Source organism: Xenopus tropicalis, chromosome 2 (assembly GCF_000004195.4).
Source record: "Xenopus tropicalis strain Nigerian chromosome 2, UCB_Xtro_10.0, whole genome shotgun sequence".
Lineage (NCBI taxonomy): Eukaryota > Metazoa > Chordata > Amphibia > Anura > Pipidae > Xenopus > Xenopus tropicalis.
The window spans coordinates 63556413-63578613 of record NC_030678.2 but is presented as its reverse complement, the minus strand read 5'-3'; the positions used below and the strand labels follow the sequence as shown (position 1 = coordinate 63578613).

Here is a 22201-nt window from a genome sequence, read left to right as displayed (position 1 = left end):
AACCTCGACAGTCTAACCTCATAGTTTAAATCTTCCATCACCTTAACCAGTTTAGTTGCACGTCTCTGCACTCTCTCCAGCTCATTAATATCCTTATTAAGGACTGGAGCCCAAAACTGCACTGCATACTCAAGGTGAGGCCTTACCAGGGACCTATAAAGAGGCAAAATTATGTTCTCATCCCTTGAGTCAATGCCCTTTTTTATACAAGACAGCACTTTATTTGCTTTAGTAGCCACAGAATGACACTGCCTGGAATTAGACAACTTGTTATCTACAAAAACCCCTAGATCCTTCTCCATTAAGGAAACCCCCAACACACTACCATTCAGTAGATCAGTGCTGTCCAACTTCTGTGGTACTGAGGGCCGGAATTTTTCCGACCTACGTGGTGGAGGGCCGATAATGGAAGCCAGTTTTGACTACTCCCCTTTTTGAAACCGCACCCACATGAAACCACACCCATGTTATCACATGACCATACCCATATTAATGGTTGTAGTACAGCAAAAACTTGCCATACTCTGCCTGCCCTACCCTGCCTGTGTGTGCCATACTCTGCCTTCCCTACCCTACCTGTGTGTGCCATACTCTGCCTTCCCTACCCTGCCTGTGTGCCATACTTGGCTGGTTTCTGCTATACTTGGCCTGTGTGTGCCATACTCTGCCTGTGTGTGCCATACTCTGCCTTCCCTACCCTGCCTGCATGTGCCATACTTTCACTGTGTTTGCCATTCTTGGCTGGTTTGTGCCATACTCTGCCTTGCCTACCCTGCCTGTGTGTACCATACTCTGCCTTCCCTACCCTGCCTGTGTGTGCCATATTCTGCTTGCCCTATGATGCCTGTGTGTATGGCACACACAGGCAGCCTACAGTGACACAATGCTGGCATTGCTCCTACAGTCTGCACAATAACTATATATTAAAAAACTTTTTAATTGCAGTACCACCTCAGTATATGTTCTTTTTGTAGTGTGCAGGGATTATTTGTGGGTTTCTACTGCTCCTGAGGTGTGAACAGGGGAACAATATGGTTGATTACAGACTGAGCCTGAGGTGTGAACACTGCAGGGGGTGAACAATGCAGAGATTAAAAGGTGTGAACAACACAGTGGATTACATATTTAAACAATACAGCCTGATTACAGCCTGAATCTGAGGTGAGAACCATGCAGGGAGCCAGTTAATCACAGTACTGATACCATTTAAAGCTTACACAAGAGTAAGCCATCAAAGCAGCCAGACAGGTGGGGGGCCACACAGAGGGGGGTCGCGGGCCGCCAGTTGGACAGCACTGCAGTAGATAGTTTGCGTTTATATTATTTCTACCAAAATGCATAACTTTGCACTTATCAACATTGAACCTCATTTTCCAGTTTGCTGCCCAGTTTTCCAATTTTGTCAAATCACTCTGCAAAGCGGCAGCATCCTGCATGGAACTTATAGTTTTGCACAATTTAGTGTCATCAGCAAAAATAGAAACAGTACTGTCTATGCCCACCTCCAGGTCATTAATAAACAAGTTAAAAAGCAAAGGACCAAGGACTGACCCCTGCGGTACTCCACTAACCACACTGGTCCAATTAGAAAATGTTCCATTTACCACCACTCTTTGTAATCTATCCTTCAGCCAGTTCTCTATCCAATTACAAATATTATGTTCTAGGCCAATGTTCCTTAATTTGATTATTAACCTTCTGTGAGGTACTGTATCAAACGCTTTAGCAAAGTCCAAGTAGATGACATCAACTGCCATTCCAGCATCGAGGTTCCTACTCACCTCCTCATAAAAGGCGACTAAATTAGTCTGGCAAGATCTGTTACGCATAAAACCATGCTGGCACAAACTAATAGTATTGTGAACTGCAATGTATTCAAGTACCCTATCCCTTATTACCCCTTCCAGAAGTTTTCCTACTACTGATGTCAAACTAACAGGCCTATAGTTTTCAGGCTGAGAACGGGATCCCTTTTTAAATAACGGCACCACATTAGCAATCCGCCAGTCTCTCTGCACCATGCCAGACCTCAACGAATCCTGAAGAATTAAGTGAAGAGGTTTGGCAATCACAACGCTCAGCTCATTTAATACACTGGGATGAATCCCATCCGGTCCTGGACCTTTGTTTACCTTTACATGTTCAAGTCTCTTTTGAATTTCCTCCCGAGGGATCCATGCGTCAGTAGCTAAATTACTAGAACTGGGCATATTAAAAGGGAAGCGTTCATTATCTGGCTCCTCAGATGTATAGACAGATGAAAAATAAGAGTTCAAAATTTCTGCTTTTTCCCCGTTCTCATCAACCAACTTACCCCCCCGTGATAATAAGGTTCCCACCCCTTCTTGCTTCATTTTTTTACTATTCACATAATTAAAATTTTGGATTCTTTTTACTCCTAGCTGCAATATCCCTTTCCATTTCTATTTTAGCTTGCCTGATAGCTTTTTTGCATGCTTTATTTGCTTCCTTGTACCTGATGAAAGTTTCTGCTGTCCCAGCTAACTTGAATGCTTTAAAATCACGTTTTTTCTTACCAACCTCGACACTAACACTTTTATTCAGCCATAAAGGTTTTGCTTTGCGATGCCTCTCCTTGCCTACAAGGGGAATATACTGTTGTGTATACCTGCAAAGCAATGTTTTAAAGATGTTCCATTTTCCTTCTGTGTCTAACCCCATGAAAAGCCTTTCCCAGTTGACACATCGCAGAGATGGCCTTATACTGGCAAAGTTTGCACGTCTAAAATTGAGCGTTTTAGTTACTCCCTTATAGAGCTGTCTCTGCAGCATTATCTCAAAGGAGACCATGTTGTGATCACTGTTCCCCAAATGCTCACCCACACAAATGTTAGAGATGAGTTCATTATTATTAGATATACCAGCTCCAAAATAGAGTCATTCCTAGTAGGTTCTTGAACCGCCTGAAATAAAAAGTTGTCATTTAGCATATTTACAAACCTAGTAGCTTTTTCTGACTTAGCCACCCCATTACTCCAGTCAATGTCCAGATAATTAAAGTCCCCCATAATAACAACTTGACCCAGTTTTGAAGCCTCCTCCATTTGCAACAGTAGCTGGGTCTCATCCCCCTCATCTATACGGGGTGGTTTATAGCATACACCAATGATCATTTTCTTTGTGACCTTCAGCCCTACTGAAATTTCTACCCAAAGAGATTCAACGACATTGGTAATGTCTTCATTACATGGCTTTAAATCTGACTTTACATAAAGACAAACCCCTCCACCCTTTTTAATCTCTCTGTCCCTCCTAAAAAGTGTATAACCATTTAAATTCACAGCACAGTCGCATTTATATGTATAGATTGTACCCCAAGGAAAAGTCAGCCCAGTGCTCTAGAAACCCAAACCCTTCCTTCCTACACCAAGACTTTAGCCACGCATTTAGCTCCCTAAGCTCCCGCTGTCTCCCTAAACTTGCACGTGGCACTGGCAAAATTTCTGAAAAAATGACATTGGAGGACCTTTGCTTAATCTTAAAGCCTAGATCCCTGAACTCACTCTTTAAGGTCCCCCACCTACCGTTCATTTTGTCGTTAGTACCGATATGTACCAAGACAGCTGGGTCATGCCCAGCCCCTCCCAATAATGTGTCAACCTGATCAACCACATGCCGAACCCTGGCACCAGGAAGACAGCAAACTGTCCGGTTGAAGCGATCCGCTTGACAGATTACCCTGTCCACTTTCCTAATGATTGAATCCCCTATAACCACCATCTGTTTAGGCCTAGCTCTGCTCTCCTCCCCACCACTACTAGAGAAACTGGTCTCCCGGCTGTTAGAGAGATCAGCCTCATCTAGAACCGCCAGTCCAGAGTTCACACTCCCATCTTCTTCACACAAACGGGCAAATCTGTTGGGATGCGCAAACCCTGGAGCAGCCTCCCTTTTCCTTTTCCCCACACTAGATTTTCTAACTGTCACCCAGCTTACTGCCCTATCATCCTTTCGCTGCTCCCCTCCCCCATACTATCTGACCCCGCTAGCTCTTGTTCAGTAAGCAAGAGACTTCTCTCAAGATTGTCGATTGATAGCAGTGTTGCAACTTGTTCCTCTAGTGCTCTAACGCGAGCCTCTAAAGTGGCAATTCGCTCACATCCACAACAGAGGTATGCACTTTGGAACTGTTGTTCCACAACTGCATACCTCCCAACATTGGAAAGATGAAAAGAGGGACAATTTTTTTGGCCACGCCCACTTTTGTGGTCACACCCCAATTACCACACCCCATTTTTAAAAAAATACTCCTTTTACATAGTTGAAATGGCGGAATCAGACACAAATGTGCTATTCCCTCATACTGTACTACCTAAGGAAAACAATATAGCAACTCCTACATATAAAATAAATATATATAGAGAGAAGGCAGTCAGTTCTAAGTGAGTTATAACTATGTACCAGTTTTGCCCCCCCATACACAGTACCCCTATACACAGTACCCCCATACACAGTGCCCCCATATACAGTGCCCCCATATACAGTGCCCCCATACACAGTGCCCCCCCCCATATACAGTAGCCCCCCATATACATTAGCCCCCATACACAGTAGCCGCCATACACAGTTCCCCCATACACAGTGCCCCCATACACTGTAGCCCCCATACACAGTACCCCCATACACAGTGCCCCCGATACTCAGTAGCCCCCGATACACAGTAGCCCCCATACACAGTAGTCCCCAATACTCAGTAGCCCCCCCATAGAGTGCCCCCATACACAGTGCCCCCAATACTCAGTAGTCCCCCATACACAGTAGCCCCCCAAACACAGTGCCCCCCGTACACAGTGCCCCAATACTCAGTAGCCCCCCATACACAGTAGCCCCCCAAACACAGTGCCCCCATACATAGTGCCCCCGATACTCAGTAGCCCCCGATACTCAGTACCCCCCCCCATTGGAGCTCCGCCTGCTGCTTTACTTCTAATGCGGCTCCTTGTCTGCGGTGACAGGCCCTTTTATAAGGTTGCTCCCCATGCGTAATGACGTCACATGTACTCACGGGGCGCAACCTTATAAAAGGGCCTGTCGCGCTGCACTAGGAGAGGCAAAGCAGTGGAAGAAGCCGGAATGTCCGGCTCCAGCCAGTGCATCCCGCTGTGTTGGATAGGTCAATTTATTTTTCCCGCGTTTCTGTAATCTATTACAGAAATGCTGGACATGAAACTATCCGGGACTGCGGGATGCGCCTTAGAAACCGGGACTGTCCCGCGAAAAGCGGGACATTTGGGGAGTATGCAACTGCATACATGTGGCAGGCTGTGCACTGTGTCAGACCTTCAATGTTGCTGCCACACATTCTCCCAGAAGTAAATACAAACTAAGTACCTTATTTGAAACTCCTTTTGTTTGTAACTCCTGAGTTTATAACTATACTTACAGAGCCGCCACTAACTCCTGAGTTTATAACTCCACTTACAGAGCCCCCACTAACTCCTGAGTTTATAACCCCACTTAAAGAACAATCACTTACAGAGCACCTACCACCAGAGCAAGCTCCACTGGAGTGCAAGTGGTTCTATTTATACAGTCTGTAAAGGTCAACTAATCAAACCCCACTCACCTCAAACTGAGGGTAATTACAAAGGAATGTAACTTCTGGCAAACCTGCTGTAAGCCTTATAGATCACCCAAACTTTGTAAATTAGCACCAAAAACAACAATTGCTTTTGAAAAAAAAAATTAAACCCAACAGTTAAAAAACACAATGGTTTTGATAAAAGTTAATAAAGAATACTTAGCCCTTTTTTGTTGAATTGAAAAGCAAGTTGATTCAACCAGCCACCAGCCTGTTAGTATGCACCCAAATTATTGTATTCTTGAATGTGGCATTGTAATAATTTCCCTAATTCTGTGTGATCTTACTGAATTGTTGCACTGTATTTACTGTTCAAATTTAGAACTACGCATCCGAAGGCAGAATTCCTCTGACAGCATTTCTAGTCTGAACAGCATTTCAAGTCATTGTAGTGCAGGAAGTTTCAAAGACAACGACAGTAAGAAAAAGAAGAAGAAGAGTTGGGTAAGTTAGATATTCTGTGCACAGAACTGCATAAACTGTCAATGGCTGGAGGAAGTTTTTTGGGGTCTGACAGCTGTGTGAAATGAAGGACACGGGCTGCACAACTTTAGCCCCTCTGGAACGTATATGTTAAACATTTGCTCTAAATTGATATTATCATTCACCCTTTATGGTGCTTTAGTTGGCAGCACTTGGATATATAGAAAAAAATGCACAGGGAAGCACATGAACTCTGCACAGGGAAGCACATGAAATCTGAATTTTTTATTATATGATCAACATGTTTGAGGCACAGAGAGCCCCCTTTATCAAGTGCAGAGTTTAGCAACATTGACTAGAACACGTTTATAGTGTTGTACAGACAAGATTTTTGTGGGGATCAAAATGAGTGACTGCTGTCCATATTGACTTCTTAAATAGCTCCGTAGCTCCTTTAATAAGGCATTCAACATGAAAAAGGGTCCTAAGACAGCTTCTTCCTACTCTGATATTGAAGAAATGGCTACCCCTGATTCCTCTGCTCCAACATCCCCCAAACAACAACATGGCCAGGCTGGTCCCCCTTCTCCTTCTCTGCACTCTTCCCCATCTTCTTCTGTGTAAGTATAACTAGTGTTAAAATTTTCAGCAGATATTGTGCCTGATTCACTAAAGTGCGATAAAATTTATTGCACGCTTTTTTGCATTAAATTAGACGCTATAATTAGCGATTCACTATAGTATTATCGCGTGCGATAAGTCGCCATATCGCATGCGCTAGTTTTAACGCATGCGGTAAATAGCGCACAGAAAAGAACACGATCGCATGATTCACAAACAGTAAGGCGCGCTACATATCGCATTAGGCTATGCGAAAATGAACACCTACTTCAGGCAGGCGATAATTATAGAAAAGTACAGTAATTCAAGTATGTGTTTCCCCTAGAGTGATGCAGCCGCCAGTTTGCAGCGAAATGGTCATTTTTTTTTATAAAGTAATTTTCCGCAAGTATTGGCGTGTATGGCTAACATGATGTGCGTTCATTGGCACGACTATTTATATGTGGCTACAAGTGATGAAATGTTTCGCCAGGCATGGATTCGCAGCAAATTTTTGGAAGTGCGGCAAATTTTTCCACTGCAAATTTTTTCATGCGTTTCGCAAAACAATCTGCCAATGGCAAAAAGCATGAAAAAATTTGCCATGCAAAAATTCACCGCACGTCCAAAAATTGACACAGGAGGCAACAATTTTTTTTGCCCGCACAACATTTTTGCCGTTTTGTGGATCTTTCAAAAGACTTTTTGTCTAATTTTTCACTAAAGATAACCAGAACACATTTGCTCATCACTAGTGGCTACAATTTATAAGCATCTACTATTTATATGCTACTGTTTATAAGCGGCGACTAAACGCATGCGTTATTTAGCGCATGTACCGGAAAATACCGCATGGAAATAGTATTCGCACAGTAAATATCGCATGCAATATCGCTCGTAAAATAGTGCAAGTATGCTTATAGTGAATCGTGCGAAAAGTTGCGAAAAATTAAGACGTGATAACATTTTTACTGCACGCTATAAATAACGCACGTTTTATCGCACTTTAGTGAATCGGCCCCATTATGTATTGGTCAACTGATAGTAAGCAATCATCTCTGATAAGGAGACTATTGCTCTGTGCTTTAACACAGTGCATTTTTACTTGCCAGGATCTTTGAAGCTCAGGAAGGTGAAGAGCCAGAAAAAAGGGAGGTCTCAGAGTTGCGCTCTGAATTATGGGAAAAAGAAATGAAACTGACAGATATTCGCCTTGAAGCTTTAAATTCTGCCCACCAATTAGAGCAGTTACGAGAGACCATGCACAATATGCAGGTAATTCAATTACTGATCACAGCGCTGCAAAGAAGACTCGAATAACAGCTGAGATAATGTAGCTATCTTTTTAAAATTTTTAGTGTAATATATAGCATGAATAGTCCCTGTTGTTTATTTGCCATAGGGGCCATTTACCAAAGTTCTTTTCCAACAGTTTGTGCTTTTTTGCACTAAAACACAATTTTTTTGTGCATATTGTTCACCATTTATAATACGTTAAAACTGTGAAAAACACAAATGTAGAAATACAATATTTAAAAGCTGTCAGTGTCATCTAGAAGTCATTCAAAGCTCTCCAAGTCAATATTTTTGTGGCCCTTTTACTTTTCGGTATTCAAGTTTTTTCATATTTTTCATTGAGATGATTTGCTATTTAAGTAATGTAAAATTCATAATGCACATTTTCTCTACAACCACTCCAGAATTGACCACTAACATGTTTCAGTTTCCTTCTTAGAATAAAATATTTCGCTATTAATGAAATTTTAATCAACAACAGTTGCAAATTTATATATCATTGTTTGCCGATTTCTTCCAAATTATTTTTTTTTTAAACTGTCTTATTGATTTCTTTATAATTATCTGTCCATCACAGCATTATATACATTAACTTTTACTGCTAATGTTTATTACCTTATATGAACCTCACTTTGACTGTTTACTATATCTAAAAAACTAAAACTTTCAAGTTGGAGGTGGATCTTTTAAAGGCAGAAAATGACCGTCTCAAAGTTGTGCCGGCTCCCTCAGCACCTAGTGGCATTGGGTCTTCCTGCCCATCTCCTCGACGTTCCTTAGCATTATCTCTAACACAGTCCTTAGGCATCCCTGCATCAACAGATACAGGTAAGCTTTAGATTTGTAAAACTTCTATGAAGTAACATAGTAAATATCAGATATTAAAAACTATAAAGGCAAATTAAGTTCAGCCTTACAAAGATCAAACTTATACTAAACAACTTTATAATAAACAAAGTATTGGATGGAATGATGGGTTTATAAGGAGGTATTATATTTTTCACTCTGTATCCTGCCTTGTGTGCTAAATTACACCTAATTCTTGTAACTCATTTACTTTGTATACATTTAAACAGTCAGAAACCATGAATAACTTGTGAAATATAGCTTTATGAAAGGTTTCAAGTTTCAAGTTTATTGTCATATACAAATAACAATGAAGCATCATTACTGTAATGAAATTTTTTTGACCCGTGTTCCTCCCAACTTTACATAGACAAACAAAACAAAAAAAAATACAAATATTAAATATAATAAAAGTGTGCAATAAAGGTACAAGTCACATAAATCATTACATTTTGTGTATAAAATCCCTAATCCCTAATTTAAAGTACACTACCAGTTGTATGTACCAGGGTACTAAAATCGTCTTTACGGTTGATTGTACAGGTATGGGATCCCTTATCCAGAAACCCGATATCCGGAAAGCTCCGAATTACGGAAAGCCTGGCTCCCATAGACCCAATTTTAATAAAATAATTCAGATTTTTAAAATTGATTTCCTTTTTCTCTGTAACAATAAAACAGTGCTTTGTATTTGATCACAAATAAGATATAATTTATCCTTACTGGCTATAAAATAATCCTATTGGGGTTAATTAATGTTTTATTGAAATCTTAGTAGACTTAAGGTATGAAGATTCAAATTACAGAAAGACCCCTTATCCGGAATACCCTTGGTCCCGAGCATTCTGGATAACAGGTCCTATACCTGTACTATCAAATCTTTATATATATATACTTAGATCGACTACAAGATCAGATATAAAGAATAATACTGACTGCAGCAGATATTATGGCAAAGTGTCTACCTTAACAGTGCAGATCAGACTTGAAAAAGCAGCTCGGATGGATCTGCTAAGGCAAGCAAACAGGGTTAAGGACAAGGAAAGGTTAATATAAATTAAAAATAAGTCTAAAGGCATTCTTTTTAAGTACTTACTGCATATCTAAATTCCCAGATCCCTGCTTGCTTCTCTGAGATATGGTGCTGGCAGTCTACAGCAGTGTGAAGACTACAGTGACATCACTGAAATATCTCTGTCCTTCCTGTAGGCTGCCAGCGGCAGCCTTCCTATTCTCTGAGCATGTGTGTAACTTGATCCTGTCTGCTGTTCTGAGCTACACATACCCACCAGCCAATCAGAAGTGGATCTGGCAGAGGGGAGGGGGGGGGAGGGAATGAAACACATGTGCAGTATGAAGCAAGGAGGGAAAGGAAGGGAGAATACCTTTTTAGAGATGGCTGCCTGTTCTAGAAAATGTGAAGTAAGTGTGACTGAGTAAATATTTGATTAGGTGAGCCAAAAGTGTGGTGTTTTTACTAAACAATAGGAGGACTATTGGGCAGTATGCTTTTTAAATTTTGACTTGCATTCTCCTTTAAGGATCTTGCTTGGCTAAAAAAACAGGAAATGAACTCCTGGAGAATGGATACATGTAATGTGTACTGATGGATCTAAAGCTGACCATACACATGTAGATTTTTAAAAGATCTTTTCATTGTCGTACAACCAAGCTTATCTTGAACAAATCGTTTAACAGTAACCTGTACAATTTGCCCTTCAACGAGAACGACCATTTCAAGCAATATCATCTAGGTAGCTGCCTCTTAATCCTGCAAAACAATTGGACAATGGACAAATTTTCAAATCTGCCTGATCGATTTTCTGACTGTTGTTGGGTGAAAGATCACTACATGTACGATCGTTTGCTGCACACTAACCTTATGATAATTTGACGGTTTTGTAGGATCACACTGAAATTGGTCGTTATGGAAGGAAAAATCGTTACATGTATGGCCAGCTTTAGTCCACTGTGAGGCAGATTGTGTACAAATTGTGTACCAGCTTGATAAAAAACCAGTTGGTCTAAAACTTTGCTGCTATCTGGGTTATAGCCAATGTCCAATAAGGCTTTTTAAAGAAGATTTACCTGGGGTGCTTTCTATTGCAAACATTTCTGAAGGACCAGGTGGACATGGCCACTATGTGACATGCCCCAAATTCTGAAATTTTCTGGGTAAGTGCTGCTATTGAAAATAGACACATGTTGTAATAACAAGAATCCCTTGGAAATTGCGTGGGCCTAATGAATGGTTAAATACATTGATCCTGTCTTTTAACTTGCACAGTAAATAGGGTAAGCTGCCCTACAAGTAAGCTGTCCTGTGCAGTCTCTTTTTCAGTTTGATCACTAATGTGGGACATTGCTTTTTGTACACAGAACAAGCACTGCTAAAATTTTCATTCAAGATGGTTCAGCTGTGATCATTTTTATATCCAACTTCTGTATACTAGCCATATATTTTCTCTTCACTTTATTACAGCAGCAGCACATTGCTCTTACATTGTATCAGTTTAATATAAATGTATACATTTTTCTTCATAACTGAGACATTCCATGACCTCTGCAAGCTTCCCTTCTTTGGACTCTCTCTAATTAATTAATATCCTGTTTATGCACTGTAGACCAAAACTGCACAGCATATTTTAGACAGGGCCATGCAAGTACAGGTATAGGATCCATTATCCAGAAACCCGTTATCCAGAAAGCTCTGAATTACGGCAAGGCCATCTGCCATAGACTCTATTATAAGCAAATAATTAAAATTTAAAAAAATGATTTTCTTTTTCTCTGTATTAATAAAACAGTACCTTGTACTTGATCCCAACTAAGATATAATAAATACTTATTGAAGGAACAACAATCCTATTGGGTTTATTTAATGTTTAAACTATTTTTAAGCAGGCTAAAAGTATGAAGATCTAAATCACGGAAAGATCCTTTATCCGTAAAACCCCAGGTCCCGAGCATTCTGGATAACAGGTCCCATACCTGTACTTTGTAAAGGGAAAGAAAGACTCCCTCCTCATGCAAATCTATACCCCTTTCAATACAGCTAAAAACCTTGTTTTCCCTTGCAGCTGCTAACTGGCATTGCTTACTACAACCAAGTTTACTGTCTACAACTACCCCAGGTCCTTCTCCTTTACAGATTTGTGTAATGCATCTCATCTGCCACTTAGATGCCCAGATTGTTGCAAGAAATCCACATCCTGGATTGAATTAATTGGGCTGCATAGTTTTTGTCATCTGCAAACACTGATACAGTACTTACAATACCCTCCTCTTAGTCATTAATGAACAAACTAAATTAAAAGTGGACCCAATACAGAACTTTGTGTGACCCCACTAAGCACCCTACAGGTGGTAGAGAATGTACCATTGACAACCACCCTCTGTACACAATCCTTTAACTAGCATCAAGTGAACTAAAGAAGCTCCTCTGATGAGTGGTGAGGTATTTTAAGAAAACTCAGAAAGAAAAACTCAGAAAGTCCAGTTTCTTTAGGCTGATGCCCCATGGAGCAAGTTAGCGATAGATCTCTACTATAGCCTTTGGACTGCAACAATAGGAGTCCCCGGTGGAAAGGCCTTTGCGCCGATTTGGTTTTCCCAAGGGAGGAAACTTCGCACAACTTCATAAAACCGAAACGATGCGAAAGGCCAATCCATAGGTACCATACCAGATGAAACTAAGTCAGAAATAGAGACCTGGCTAAAAGTGAAGTAAGCTAAGTACTTACAGGACTTGATTGAGCTGTCCCCATCTGGGTGGGTCTTGAAACTCTTGACTCTTCAATTGTATACTGAAGAAAAGAACTGAGCAAGCACATTTGCTTTTTCTGTATGCTTTATAATTTCACTGTGTAAAGGAATATTACCAGTTGCAACCTTGCATAAACTTGCCAGGGGTGCTGAGAAGCAGAATTAAAGCAGAATAGTGTTTGAGCTGTTGACTGGAGGACGTAATGATGGGTGAGTTTTGGCTGGCTGGTGTAAGATGTTATAAGCTGTAAGTCTTTGAATGCACAGGAGATAAGCATATGTAGCACATAGCAGACTAGCAAAACATAGAGGAATCATTTTTATAATGTATTCATCTAGCAAACTTTTTTCTGACATGCATTAAGGGAACAGGAGAAAATCAATATTTTCCACGTAAACTATTGGTTGTTGATCACTGGACCAATATTTTTCTTGTGAATTTTCTTCTAGATCTTTCTCCTATGGATGGATTGAATGGATCACTGAAACGTGAGGTAACAGTAACTCTGCGCACAGTGGTCAGAGTCCCTCCTCAGCATATTATTAAAGGGGTGAGTGTCATTTTTTGCAGATGATTTCTGCAGGTCACCTAAACATTATAGGGTTGATTCACTAAAGTGCGATAACACATATCGCATGCTTTTTTGCGTTAAAATTTACACGAAAAAAACTTACGATTCGCTTAAGTATTATCGCATGTGTTAAGTCGCATATCGCATGTGTTAATTAGTGCGCAACCGCATGCGTTAATTTTCCTGCATTGTGTTAATTAGGTGCTAGGTTTTCTGGCATGCATTAAGTGAAACAATTTCTGCGCGCATTGTGTTAATTAGCGCGCAGAAATAATACTAACGTATGATTCACAAACACTTAGGGGCTGATTTACTAATCCACGAACGGTCCGAAGGCATCCGAATGCATTTTTTTCATAATGATCGGTATTTTGCGATTTTTTCGTAAATTGTCACAACTTTTTCGTAGCCGTTACGACTGTTTCGCAAAATGTCGCAACTTTTTCGTAGCGTTATGACTTGCGCGAATTGTCGCGACTTTTTCGTAGCCTTCGCGCCGAGTACGAAAGTTTCGGATTCATTCAAGCTTCAGTATCGTGACTTTTCTTGGGCCAGGTTGGAGCTGCAGAGTGCCATTGAGTCCTATGGGAGGCTTCCAAAATCATGCAAAGTCTGAAAGTTTTGCCCGCCGTTTACGAGCGCTCAATACGAAAAAGTCGCGACAATGTACGAGCAAATCGTAATGGCTACGAAAAAGTTGCGACTTTTCGCGCAAGTCGTAACGGTTACGAAAAAGTCACGACAATTTACGGTAAAGTCGTAACGGCGATGAAAAAATCGCAAAAAATACGAAAAAGTCGCAAAATGTTCGTTTCCAATCCGAATTTTTCCCATTCGAATTCGTGGATTAGTAAATCAGCCCCCTAGACTCGCTAAATATCGCATTACTCTATGCGAAAATTAACACCTACTTGGAGCAGGCAGTAATTATAGAAAAGTACAGTTCATGAGCTTTTGGCAACACAATATGGACTTTGCAGTGTGATTTATTCAAATATGTGTTGGCCCTAGAGTGATGGCAGCCTCCAGTTTGCAGGGAAATGGTCATTTAAAAAAAAAGTAGTTTTTTACGAACGTAATGGTGTGTATGGCTAATATGGCGTGCACGCGATAAGTAGCACGCGTGCGTTAATTAGCATGCGCGACAAGTAGTGCGCTGCGTTAATTAGCGCGCGTTGCGTCGAATACCGCACGAAAGTCTTCGCGACTTAAATAACGCAAACAGCATTGTGTCTAAATTAACGCAAATATCCTTTTAGTGAATCGTGCGTTAAGACGCGAAAAATTAGACGCAATAAAATTTTTAACGCATGCTATAAATAGTGCTCGAAATATCGACATTTAGTGAATCAACCCTTATGTATACACATTTATTGTGCCTTAACTTTATTTTTCCATTGATTTGATTTTTAAATATACTTATCCTTCCAGGACTTAAAGCAGCAGGAGTTCTTTTTGGGCAGTTTAAATATCAATACCAAGGCTGACTGGCAAAGTGTGGACAATGCTGTGTGCCAAACATTTCAGGTACAAAAGTGGGCCATTGTTGTTTCTAATTAACTTTGTGATTTCCACTCCCTCCTTCCCTTCTAGTGTAATATGCACATCAGAAAAGGCAATTATACCCTTTTTTCTGTCTCTCTCAGTTTTTGTTTTGTGTCTATTATTGTCCACATGTCTTACTTCTTTTGGATTAAAATACATTTTCAAAAAATTGGCTGGGAGAATGGCCTTGTGGGACATGTAAAGATGTCATTAGAGGCATAGCTGGTCAGAAACACCTGAATATGAGACTATACATATCCATACCACTTGGGTTGCTCAGATTCTGTAAAAATAAATAATTATTATTACACCTTTATTCAGGTTGCTGTGTCCTTTCTGTTTATGTCTTAATTTTACAATAACTCCTATTTGTATGTACAGCTATGGGATCCATTATCTGAAAAACCATTATCCAGAAAGATCTGAATTACAGAAAGGCCATCTCCCATAGACTTCACTTTAATCAAATAATTCCTATTTTTAAAAATTATTTTCTTTTTCTTTGTTATAATAAAACAGTACCTTTTACTTGATCCTAACTAAAATATAATTAATCCTTATTGGAGGCAAAGCAATTATATTGACATTATTTAATGTTTAAATTATTTTTTAGTAGACTTATGATCAAAATTATGGAAAGATCCTTATCCGGGAAACCACAGGTCCCGAGCATTCTGGATAACAGGTTCCATACCTATACCTGATTTTATCTCCATACAGCGTTCTACTTCAGTATATATCTCCACTACTTATTAAATGTTACCTTTTATTTTTTATCACTCTGTCTGTAGGATTATTTAAATCGTTTGGATCCTGGATCCACTCTTGGATTGGGGAAAGAGTCTTTGAGTGGTTATAGTTTGGGACATATAAAAAGATGGTTGGACACAGAGGTACCTGACACATCTCCTTCCAGGATCTTAAAGGGCTGTACAAACATCCTTTTGCATCTCAAAGGTGAGATTGAATAACACTTCCTCTGCTGGATAAGAAAAGGGCAACACTTTCTGATCTGCCCAAAATTTTTTTAATCAATACATATCAGAAAGTTGCATGCAAACTGTGCATCTTCAGTTATAGGGTGACAGACTCCCCTACAGTGATGTAAAATACAAAGCACAAATTGCGGGTTATATATATCATACAGTGAAATATATCTCTCTTGATGATTCACACCATGCACTGTTACATTTGGCACCTGCATTATATACAGGTGATCAGTGACACACAGAAGATCACAAAATGGCGGACCAAGGTCAAGATCAAAGATCATAGTCAAGATACAGGGCAGGTAGCAATCACAAGGGAATGGGAAGCCTTGGATGAGGCAGTAGTTTAAATGTTTTTCATATTGTTGGATGGCCTGCTTTTGAGCAGTATGTCTGTTGAAGAACAACCTGCCATAGTTTGGGGGGGTATAAAGATTTGGTCAACATGAGTGTCAGAAGGAACAGAAGTGTGAGTGGTCTCTCTTTTGGTCACAAGCTAAGGGAGAAGAGAATCTATTACTCTGAAAAAGGTTTATAATTGGTCCCTTATCATCTTTGACTTGGTCATTATGGCCAAAACTTGTTGAAAGTGTATCTGCTTTGATAAACCTCACCTTCCAGCATTGAAACACTATAGCACACATTGGCTCAGATACAAAGTGGGTTGGCTGCCATTCAAACTGAATGTGATATTGTTTGATGAAGCCCCTACAAGCCTGAGGATTGCAGCTGTGGTGTAGGGCAGACAGAATTTTGGGATTCTTGTTAGAAGAGGTAGCAGGTGTCTAAATTTTCAAATGACAGAGCAGCAGCTGGCAGATCAGCAGCAGATGACTGATGTCATTCTGCTGAGCTTCTTAAACTTCCAACAAGCAGGCCAAAGACCAGTACAAAGAACAGTCAAGACACCTAAATTATTAATTAAAGGAACAGTAACACTAAAAAATAAAAATGTTTTAAAATAATTAAAATATAATGTACTGTTGCTCTGCACTGGTAAAAGTTGTGTGTTTGCTTGAGAAAGACTACTGTAGTTAATAGAAATAGCTGTTGTGTAGCCATGGGGGCAGCCATTTAAATTGAAAAAAGGAGAAAAGGCACAGGTTACATAAGCAGATAACAGATAAGTAGCAGATTCCCATTGTATTCTACACAGTTATCTGTTATCTTCTTATGTAACCTGTGCCTTTTCTCCTTTTTTCAATTTAAATGGCTGCCCCCATGGCTACACAACAGGGTATTTATATAAACTGCAGTAGTGTTTATGAAGCAAACACACAACTTTTACCAGTGCAGGGCAATAGTACATAGTATATTAATTATTTTTATACACTTTAATTTTTTGGTGTTACTGTTCCTTTAAGTAATGGTGCAGGTGGCGACATGGCCCCAATGATTCATATCATGTTTAGCATACAGATATAGCATATTCCTCAGCTTTTTGCCTAGCCTTTTAAAATCACTCAATCTTCCTCTTACTTTGTCAGCTTTACCCACAGGAGAACAGGAGGCTGGGCTTAGGTAACTGTTGTGCTTGGGTAGAGTTCCCCTTTAAAATAATTTATTGTTACTGAAATCTGATTATTTCAAGACATATCAATTGCAAATAATGTCATTTTAACAGGTCCATGCTGGCAAAAGCCCCTTGTGACAATTTCTTATCTTATTATTTTCCAACCCTAGGTCTAAAGGAGAGGTGTGTTGACCTCCTTGTCTTTGAGTCACTTATTCCCAAACCTATGCTGCAGCATTATGTAAGTTTACTACTTAAGCACCGCCGACTGCTACTGTCTGGTCCTAGTGGTACAGGGAAAAGCTTCCTTGCCCATCGTCTGGCAGAATACTTAGTTGAGAGGTCGGGGCGTGAGATCTGTGAAGGCATCGTTACTGCCTTTAACATGCATCAGCAAAGCTGCAAGGTATGACAAATAAACAGGTAATATCTGTAATTTTTGTAGTTCATATGGTTATTACTTACACAGCAGGATATGCCAAAGCAACATTCTGCCTAGTGTTTTTTTCTTGTTATAGGACTGTTGAGCAAAGCACCTTCTGCCATTATGCCCTTTCATGAGACAGCATTTTATTTTTGCTTGTATATGTGCATATACATTGTTTCTCTTTTCATTTTCAGTTTTGTTTCAACCTGTTTACATGAAAAAATGTTTGCAAGCACAATAAACACTAAAGTAATTTTAAAAATCTGTTTCGTAAGCTCTAAAAATTGTAATTAAATACAAACAGTACATGATTCTTCCCTAAAAAAATGATATGTTAAAAAAACACTCCAGATGAAGGTTTCTGTGTGAGACCGAAACGTTGAGTAATAAACCTTTCTATTTTTGCATTTACATTTTGCTCACAATTCTTTAAATCCTAGGAGTGCTGTCCTTGTTCCAGTATATAAAATATATATATATATAAAATCGTCCAAAGCAGGCACTCACGGCATAATCCAGAAACAGAACGCCTGGTTGCAGTATTAGAAATCAATGTAGAAAAAATAGAAACAAAAGCCGCACTCACAAGACTTAGTGGGAACACAAAAAGTTTATTTATTGTTACCAACGTCAAACTAATGTTTCGGCTGTCTCCACAGCCTTTCTCAAAGTACAAATACAACACACCCACCCCTCCTAATGAACCCAAACTGGCGCCAAATACAGCAGATCACGTCACTGCGTTGACAGTAATTTTCCCCCACTCGTGTTTAACTATACAATTAAAGGGGACCTGTCGCCCTAAGAAATAATTCCAGGCTGTTTTCAATTGTGTTTATCAAGCAAAATAAACTTCACTTACACCATATAAATTAGTTTAATCTTATTTTCTTCAGCCTTGGAATTCACAGTTGCAGTAAGCAGGCAGGTGCCATTTTGTAGACACTGTTATTAAGGCAAGCTTTGCATCCTGCCAAAATCTTATTTCTGTGCCAGTATGGGGGGACCTGATGCCCATGTCCATGCACTGGCTACAAAATTAGATTGTGAGGAGGGAGGGGGAATGTGAGGAGTGCAGCAACTTTAAGAAGTTTTCAATTGAAAGTAACTGCCAGCCCCACCTCTATGCCTAAGGCATAGAGGCAGGGCAGGCAATATATGATTGACAGTTGGGATTTTCAAAGGAGAAGGAAAGGCTAAGTCACTTGGGGGTGCCAAAATGTTAGGCACCCCCAAGTAACTTAAATCACCTACCTTTTACCCCGGGCTGGAGGCCCTGTTCGGAGAGAATAGCACCAGCTGCGAGCGCTTCCTGCTTTGCTCACGAGCATGCGCAGTGGAGTGAACTTAAACTATAAAGTCTGCGTTTCACTCTACTGCGCATGCGATTGTCACGGGAATTTGCTGGTAGCGCGAATACAGAAGGAGGAAGCGCTCGCTAAAAGTACTCTGGGCTGGTGCAATTTTCTTCTAACGGGCACCATCCAGGGGTACAAGGTAAGTGATTAAAGTCACTTGGGGTGCCAAAATGTTAGGCGCCCCCAAGTGACTTAGCCTTTTTCTTGTCCTTTAAATGCTTTTATAATGGATATAGATGTGTTAATAAAAAATGAGTTTGGGGCACATATTTAATTTGAAATGGGCTTTTATTATACAGCTTTTTATGCCTGGGTGACAGGTCCACTTTAAATGTTAAAAACAAAAAATCTGTTCAGAACATTATATATCCAAAGTGATTGTTTATACACGTGTAATCAAATATGTACAGAAGAGAAAGCAAGCTCGTGAGAAGAGAAGAATACAGTGGATATAAAATGTCAGGTTCCTGTGCTGTACAAAAATGAGACAAATATAAATCATTTCAGAACTTTTTCCACCTTTAATGTGACCTATAAACTGTACCACTCAATTGAAAAACAAACTGAAATCTTTTAGGTGGAGGGAACAAAACCAAAAAAACTAAAATAATGTGGTTGCATAAGTGCACACCCTTAAACTAATACTTTGCTGAAGCACATTTTGATTTTATTACAGCACTCAGTCTTTTTGGGTATGAGTCTATCAGCATGGCACATTTTGACTTTTTGACTCTTTGCAGAAACTCATACTCCAAGAGTTTGGGGTGAATGTTTTTGTGTTTGTTGATTAATCATTGGGCAGTCGTTCAACAGACCAGTATTATGAGGTAGATGAATGACTGTATGAGTCAACAATACACTACCATACTACACACTGAAATATTGTGGTCAATAAACCTGTTTCAATGATGAAAAATTGATCTGATGTTAAACTTGTTTTAATCTTCGCTTTGATTTCAAGAAGTCGCCCAAAGTTTCCTCTCAAGGCAACTTCGGCAAATTGTAGCAACGCGTATGCCATCCCACCAGCGATTTACATTCTTGCCGGTGTGATGGCATTGCAGGGAGATTAGTCACCCGCGGCAACGAAGATTTATCAAAGGCGACTAATCTTTTCCAGGTCTCTCATTTTTTTACATGCATAGTTAAAATGCCTGTAGTTATGTTCAAACTGGGGCAGTATTTATATCCTATTGCACTGGTTGTTTGCTTCATTATTCAAACTGTCCTTTATGAGTAAAAGCCAACTCATGGCTGGCTGGGTTAAATTATGAAGAAAGACTACACAAACATCATTTCTTCTACATAATTAATTTTCCTGAGGTTTAATCTCTAAAAAGCTTGAAGGCTATTAGTGCTTCTTTTTTACATTATCAGATGTCCATATAAAAAGCTTGAACATATCTAACATGTTAAACTATTTCAGGATTTGCAGCTGTACCTGTCTAACCTGGCAAACCAGATTGATCGAGAAACAGGGTCATGTGAGCTCCCATTAGTAATCATGTTGGATGATGTGAGTGAAGGTGGAGCCATCAGTGAGTTGGTGAATGGGGCCCTGACCTGCAAGTATCACAAGTGGTGAGAAAAACAATACGAAATGTCATTGGCATAGTTACAAGCTGTCATTTATGGAGGATAATACTTTATGACTACAGAGTCAGGTGCAAGGAGTTACACAGTAGACAGTAGAGAGAAAAAGTGTTAAACTGCTAGACTACTTCAGACTAATGAAACCAAAACACCAAATACCATTTTCTCTATGAAAGTTAGTAAATAAATGAAACCCAGTGTGGAAAAACAGACAATGCTTAACCTTGTATCATTAGAACATGCTGCTGCAATTAAAAAAACAAGAACCGAAAAGATGCACATTCATTCAACTACCTTTCTTACCTGTCAGCCAAATAAGCAGATCAATGCTGGTTTGGTTTAGTAATCATTTGTATGCCCAAATGGGGAGGTGTGTGACAGCTCAGTTGCAAGAGAAGCAATGGTCTTTGTTCAGACTAAATGGGAAACACAGGTTCTGAAGCATTTTGTTACCCATTGCCTAATAGAGCATTTACTGAATAATCAGTATGCTTCCACAGAATACTCTTTATAAATATTATGGGGCCGATTCACTAAAGGTCGCTTTTTTGCGTTAAAAAGCACACAATAAATAAGTTCTGAATCATCAAAGTCATTTCGCATGCGTTAATGTGCATATCGCATGCATTAAATTAATGTGTTGAAAAAGGCACCCTCGACTTATACTCGAGGATATACGGTAATGCGTTCTGCGCTCCTGGCCGTGCGTGCGCTCGCACCCCCGAACCAACCCCCCCCCCCCCCCGTGGTCGTTCCAGCGCCTCGCGCCGTGTCCTTGGGTCCGGCCGTCGAATGTGTGGATCGGAGCCCCAACCGGGGGGGGGGGGGGGGGTTACGCGTGAAACAACTAGACCCTTTGTGCCTTAAGGTGAAACGGAAGAGTCCAAGGTGATCGTTTTCTCGTCTCTTACTGAAAATAAACCTATAAGCAGTGAGATGATTGACACCGCCATACAAATAAGCAGAGGGGAATAGCATGTTACAAGTGCCATGAGGGCTTCCCATTCAGACTTATTGACTGGGAGGTGAGAAGGTCGCTCCTTGCGCGCGGGCGCCGACTGCGTGGGCCGGAGCCCCAAACGGGGGGGGGAGGTGCGCACCAGGAGTGGCAGGGGGGGGTGTACGCGCGTTGTGCGGCGAGTGTGCGGCTGGAGCAGCAGACGGGGGGGTTGTCGCGTTGTGCGCCGATACATATCACAAAGCATTGCTGGCAGTGCTCTTGCTTACTGAGTAGTACAGAAAGACAAGTGGATACTTTACATATGATTTTCACAGCTACACTACCACATGCAAATCTAAAACTGATTTTAATTTGTTTACTGGATGCACGGGTGGCCATGTATGTTACACTACAATTGCAGCTTCCTTTAGTCTAATTCTTCAGATCTGCAGGAATTGATCTCTAAGGATATAGCTACGTTATCCAGAAAAGATTGCGATGGAGGGAATTAATTTAAACATAGCGTGTCATTTGGCAGAGTTAAATTAAAAGGCTAGCCTAAAGAGACTAATACATTAGTATAATAGAATGAGCTATATGTACCTGCTTCTTATCTTCTTGCTATTTATCCCTGCAGCCCTTACATCATTGGGACAACTAATCAGCCTGTGAAAATGAGCCCAAACCATGGATTGCACTTAAGCTTCAGGTAATGGGAAGAGACAAGAAAAC

At 40.2% G+C, this 22201-nt stretch overlaps 1 protein-coding gene across 5 annotated transcripts in view; it reads left to right on the top strand.

Moving 5' to 3' along the window:
- nav1 (neuron navigator 1) overlaps positions 1–22201 on the top strand; it is a 99504-nt gene that overhangs the window by 54951 nt on the left and 22352 nt on the right. For all 5 annotated transcript variants that reach the window (XM_012970897.3, XM_031896820.1, XM_012970899.3 and 2 more), the window contains 10 exons: positions 5925–6046; positions 6467–6645; positions 7738–7900; positions 8593–8749; positions 12983–13083; positions 14536–14631; positions 15441–15606; positions 17322–17557; positions 20363–20517; positions 22107–22178. In XM_012970897.3, the coding sequence (XP_012826351.1) occupies positions 5925–6046; positions 6467–6645; positions 7738–7900; positions 8593–8749; positions 12983–13083; positions 14536–14631; positions 15441–15606; positions 17322–17557; positions 20363–20517; positions 22107–22178 (1447 nt within the window). The remainder of the gene's footprint in view (positions 1–5924; positions 6047–6466; positions 6646–7737; positions 7901–8592; positions 8750–12982; positions 13084–14535; positions 14632–15440; positions 15607–17321; positions 17558–20362; positions 20518–22106; positions 22179–22201) is intronic.